We start from the raw sequence: 5619 nt of genomic DNA, 5'->3' as shown, positions 1-5619 counted from the left end.
CTCGACGTCGCGACATCATTTGTTAGATCCATTTGGTCGCTACAATACTTGTTTCGAGCCATCACGTACATTGTTGGTTGACTGCACGTTCCAGTCGACTCACGCACATCGTTCGTTCTAGGGTGGACGAAAGTGTTGTGCGATGAGAGCGCCCTCGCTGCAGAGCTCATGCGCACCGAGATGCCTCCTATGTGAGTACGCGGATCGCACTGACCGAACTGTGAATGCCTTGGCGTCAGGCCACTGCCCTCATGCGAAGTTCGTCCGTTCGTCGAAACGACGGCATTTTTCGATCGAATACAGTTCATTAATTCGAGCAGCATATATCGTCGAAATACTACCAACAACTAGTAACTTCGAACTCGGAATTTGCAAATCATGCGATGATTTAGGGTTTTTGTTGTGTTGAATTATCATATTTCGCTGCATTTTATCCGAATAGTAGCTCGAAAAGCAACCCCCAATCGAACACATTTCCTATTGGGAAGATATCAATATTGAAAAGGAGTTCTTGGCGTGCGGCCAATTGTCATCGAGTTGGCGATCGAGTCGTCGCCAACCCTCCGCAACAAGCTTCCACCCTTCGCAGCTGCTTGGATCGGGATATCATGCAACGGACCAGCGTGTATTAGACTCGGCAGAGGGCTTTGAGCTGGCGGGGCAAAGGAAGGTCGGAGGTCGCATCTCGTGAACTGCATCAGCAACCATATTGGTCGTTCAAAGGTCAATAATTTCATGAATTTTCATATGTCAACCAATATCCGGAAGACATTGTTGCTTTTCTGCATTGCTGAAGTTTTTCCGGATCCGTACCCAATTGTTCCATGATCCTTCGCCACACTCACAAGCTCAATCTCGTCGACATGGCGATTGACCCGTCTGTGGACGAGCGCCTGGCGATGCTGGACCGGCGGCTGGACATGGTCTTCAAGGCCATCGAATGCCTTCCTGATCGCATTTACCACCGGCTCCATGAAGCCAAGGCCCGTGTCGGTACTCCAGCCGAAACGACCATCACAATGACCGTCGCCGAGTTCACGCAAGCGTTGTTGCACGCATCCAAGCTTGATGTTGACAAACCAGTGCCATCAACACCGGTGCAACACCACGCTCGAACTGCTTGGTGCAATGATGCGACCATCAGATGTGGCTGCAGCCCCATACACGTGGAGACGGCGTGCATCCCGTCTCCCAGTGCATCCGTAGTGGACGATTTTCCTTCTCCCACCAACTCCGACAACCTGCACAACACCCCGCTGCCGTCAACCAACGGTGTTCAGCATCGCCAACTCATCTCCGCCTCAGAAACCGATTCCAAAACCGAGGAATCAAGGCCCCATTTCCATAGTTTGTCCTTGCAACACATCTTGTCCAACGATGCCACGCCAAGCGACCAATGCAAAGAACCGATCTCGTTCGCATCTCCATGCTCTTCGTCCTCTCAACGAAAAAAACGCAAGTTTGAAACCAGAGCATCCTGTGCACACGAACCCACCGCACTCATCGCGCCCAACGACTGTGACCACGACGGTGAAGCACGGAGCCACGGTCGGGATATCTCGCCACCTTTGACGAAATCTGCTCGATGGCAGCCACCGCCGCCACACTGGCGGTGCCGTCCCACGCTTTGTAAGACTCTGTGGATGCACTGGTATCACGGAGACGCCGCCAACCGCGTCGGCCCACTCCGGAACTTCAAAGTCAGCGACATATCCATCGATGACCAAAGCAAACGCATGCTTCGGAGGGGGCAGAGACTCATTCATGCGCTTGAAAGGATCATCGTCGCGCATGCGTGGACAGAGTCGGTCGACGCGATTGCCGCGCTGCCACCGGTCGATCTCTTGGCCCTGTTCGATCGAGCGTTCGGAACTCTCCTCGGCAAATCGCCCCAGGGCACCCTGACCCGCCCCGGTTTTGAAAAGATTCGACCTGAACAAGTCGCGTATTACATGTACAGCACGGTCGTGGGCTTGCTGAGCGAACATGACGACGACGACACACGTGGACACGTAGCACCTGAATGCAGTCGATAACAATCGAAACGATGGAGAGCCATGCTTGCGCTCGCGACGCTGGAGGATGGAGCTGCCACATCACCTGAAGCACATACTCGTTGACATAACCCCGACCGGATTCACGATAGAGCATCACACGTACGAGAGAAGTCCATCGGTAGGACGAGCGACTGGTGAGTAGCGAGGGAGCTTTTAATCCGCACTGTGCCCCGACCCTTGACAGCATTTCATGCTTGATGTGGCAGTTGGGACTGCAACGAACCAGTCCAGCGGATGGACGATGGGAAGGTACAAGACGTGATCCACTTGGATGTGCGCGGCATTCTGGAAGCGATCAACGTTCGACTGGGTGGCCTGGAAGATCAAGTGCCGATGCTGAGAGATCAATATCACAAAACTGCTGCAATGCGAGCAGCCCCCCGCCATCGTCGATGCCGATTCCGACGGCAGCCTGCCATCACGCCCGCTAGAACTTGTCGCCGATCCAATGCACAGCTCGAAGGCACGCAAGAGCACTCCTCCGTCGTCTTGTCTTCCGCTGTCACCCGTTACTCATGACAATGGCGGTATCCACGCATTCATGGCAGGCGAAGTTTGGTCGCCCCAGCCAGCTGTGTGCCCATCACCAACCATGCCAGCCTCCGTTCGGATTGCGCCAACAGCAACATCGCCCCCAACGTCCACGTCAAAGTGCTCGAGTGCGCGGCGGAATGGAAGATATACCAGGTCCACGACCCCGACATTGTTGAAAACACCCGTCCCAACTTCCCCGCGACGGACGCTTCCGACAACGTCGCCCTGATTCGGTGTCTGCTCAACTCTTTCCTGCTCCCCGGTTCATCATCGTCGACTCCAACCTCGTTGAAGCGAGTGCCGATTCCCTCTCGCACAGCGCTCTACTTTCGACTTCCCCAAGGAACCGCCTTGTTCCAAATGACCTCTTCGGCTGGGGCGATGGCTCGACACCCACCGGGCACCAGAGCCTTGGCTGCCACGTCGATGTGGCAGCTCTCGTTCCACGGCGACCTCGTGCACCTGTACGCTTTGTTACTTGACCACGAATGATGTGTCCGATGCGACCTGTTCACGTGGACTCTGCCAAAGTCGTGAGGGGGGACGTCTTGTCCGTGACGCTACGTATTGCGACTTCCTCGGATGACGTTGTCAAGATGCTACCGACGACCGCCTTGTCTGTGTACGCGATGGCTGAGTCGCTGCGAGGACTGGCGAGTTTCCTGCCATTCCCGCGACCTACCGGGGCGAAGCCCTCGTTGGCATCTGAACAATTGTACATTGAAGTGTACCATGGCATCACAAACTCTCGCCTTGCCCACCCCCCCCTCCGCACGAACGTCCACTGCCTGTGAAGGCAGGTTGCATGGCTTTGATGCGAATCTGCTTGGACTTTTGTGGAGAGGCAATTTGTGGCCCCTTGGAGCCGCCCACGATCGCCGCGTGAAGCACCAGCGGGAGAAGCCGCCCTTTTCATCACAACCACGTATTCAATCCATTAAGTTTGAATCGACCCATCCGGAAATTTGCCGTCGCTATCGTCGTCCGTGAGGATCACAATCTCGGGGGACCGCACCAGCTCCTTTCGGGGGCGTCCACGGGGCCGCTTGGGTAGCACCTTCGTCGGGGGGATTTTTCGGATGGACGAATTTTTTGGCGGCAACATGTGGCCAGATTGCGGGAGTTTTCGCGGCCGCCCAGGTTTTCGCTTGACGGGTGCCAGTGGAACGTCAGGCAAAGGTGGGGTTGTCGAGCTCGTTGAATGTGCACTATTGGCCATGGGTGCATCGCCTTGCTCGAGGTGGCTGAAGCTTTCTTGCAGGGTGTGCTGCCAGTTGGACACAGGGCGATCTTGTGACGGCGTGCTTGGGTCGTCGACGGGGTGGCCTTGCGTTGGCGCGGCATTTGCTGTCTCCTTGGCTGGATTTGGCACGGTCGTGGTAGTGGACGAAGCGGCTTGTCGTGGTGGTGCTGGTGACATGTCGTTTGGAGCGACTGATTCGTGCTCGTCGGCCATGTGCTTCTCCTTGCTCTGTGGTCCAGTCGACGCGCCGCATTTCGGTGCGGTGCTTAGCTTTCGCAGTGGTTTGGCTACTGTAGCTGCCGAGTGGCTCAGTGGGGCTGAGCCGAAACGAGGGGGCAGCTGTGGCTGAGGAACTAGCGCGACGGTGCCACCGTTTGACGCTCCTTGGTTCACGTCTGGCATGACGACTCTGTCAACTTCATGCGGAGGAGGTTCCACCAACGCAGCAGTGAACTTGGATATTTTCTTCTGGGGACGAGCATCCGTGTGGATCTCCAGGGCGGCATCCACGTGACTTCGCTTGGCAATGCTGGATTTCGCCACCATCGGCGCTCGAAGGAAGCTATCCGCGGGAGAACGGACTGACACGGGCCGTCGGGGGGACGTTTGGGGAGAACCCCCCAAAGGCGGCGCAACGACGTTCATTGATGTGGCGTCTTCTGTCGTCGGAAGATTTTCTGAGGCTTTGTTCGTTCGAGCGCTCTTCACAGTTTTTTTATTCGACGCTGATGACGACTTAGTGGTCGATTTGACGTGAGCCTTCGCTCGGGCAGAGATGCGCATTGCCCCTGGACCGACCTTTGGACCCTTTGCAGTCGGAGGGTTCGTCGGTGGGCTAGCTCTGGTTTGTTGGTGGAGGTGGACCACGGACTTTTCGACCAATTCCAAGCGACGGAGGACTGCTGCGTTCGATGTATCGACTTTTCCACTGACTTCATTGGGGAGTTTGGTCACTGCATGCTCAAGGGAGTCCATCCGACGAAGAACGGCTGCGTTGAACGACGCCATCATATCCTGTATGGCAGTAGTCAGACTTCCCGGAAGTGCCGCCAGTATGGACTCTATGTTTTCCAAGCGCCCTTCCGTCGCACCAGACGAGTTAGTGCATGGCCGCACGTCGCCAGGAACGGTGCCAGTCATTCCGGAATTGCACGTTGGTTCCATATATCCGGATTTCCGAATAACAATGACAGGTGCGAAATACACCAGCCATAACGAATTTGTTGAAGGACTGAAATTAACACGCCACAAGGGAGCAAATATAATAGATAACTAGACTACTACATAAAAATGACAGGCTATTCGTATCAACAAAGAACGCTTTAAAAACAATAGAGCGGTTTCGGTAGAATCTATTCCGCTTCCAATTCCGGTTCCGACGAGCTGAACAGGAAACGAGAGGAACGCAGATTTTGATGTTTCGGGTATTCCTTTCCAGCTCCCAATATAGTTGCGACTTCAAAACTGTCACGCACACTCTCTAAACGCGCTCCTTCGTCATGGTCCTCTCCGTCAACGACATCATTATGTTGCTCCCACTTGTGAAGACAAAAACAACACGCAACATGATCATGCAAATGTACATTTTTCAGTACATTGAACCACCACTCATCCCCGACGTTCGCTTTGTGCTGGGCAGCTACCCTGACGCGAACGCCCTCTTGGACTTTCGTTTTGACGCGGCCGGAATCAAACGCCTTGGTCACCTGCTTGGTTTCCCTGCAGTCATTGTCACACCAAACGAGTCACGGGTTTGCCGCGATGAAGCAATGTGTATTTTATTGA

At 54.8% G+C, this 5619-nt stretch overlaps 3 protein-coding genes across 3 annotated transcripts; 2 read left to right on the top strand and 1 right to left on the bottom strand.

Annotated features, from left to right (window-relative positions):
- Positions 1-849: 849 nt before the first annotated feature.
- Positions 850-2238, bottom strand: H310_03685 (hypothetical protein). The gene has a single exon (XM_008867646.1). The coding sequence runs from the start codon at positions 1986-1988 to the stop codon at positions 1329-1331; it is 660 nt and encodes a 219-aa protein (XP_008865868.1). The 5' UTR covers positions 1989-2238; the 3' UTR covers positions 850-1328.
- On the top strand, positions 1932-3083 carry H310_03684 (hypothetical protein; the record flags this gene model as incomplete). The annotated part of the gene is made up of 3 exons (XM_008867645.1): positions 1932-1954; positions 2017-2631; positions 2657-3083. Exons 2-3 carry the CDS (start codon positions 2573-2575, stop codon positions 3081-3083), a joined length of 486 nt encoding a protein of 161 aa, XP_008865867.1. The 5' UTR covers positions 1932-1954; positions 2017-2572.
- A 587-nt stretch (positions 3084-3670) lies between these two features.
- H310_03683 (hypothetical protein) lies at positions 3671-4183 on the top strand (the record flags this gene model as incomplete). Its single annotated transcript, XM_008867644.1, has 1 exon — positions 3671-4183. One exon carries the CDS (start codon positions 3671-3673, stop codon positions 4181-4183), a length of 513 nt encoding a protein of 170 aa, XP_008865866.1.
- Positions 4184-5619: the final 1436 nt, after the last annotated feature.

The sequence above is a fragment of the Aphanomyces invadans genome (genome assembly GCF_000520115.1).
Source record: "Aphanomyces invadans strain NJM9701 unplaced genomic scaffold supercont1.5, whole genome shotgun sequence".
In the NCBI taxonomy this organism is placed as follows: domain Eukaryota; phylum Oomycota; class Saprolegniomycetes; order Saprolegniales; family Verrucalvaceae; genus Aphanomyces; species Aphanomyces invadans.
Note: the sequence above shows the minus strand (reverse complement) of the source record. Positions and strands in the feature narration are given on the sequence as shown.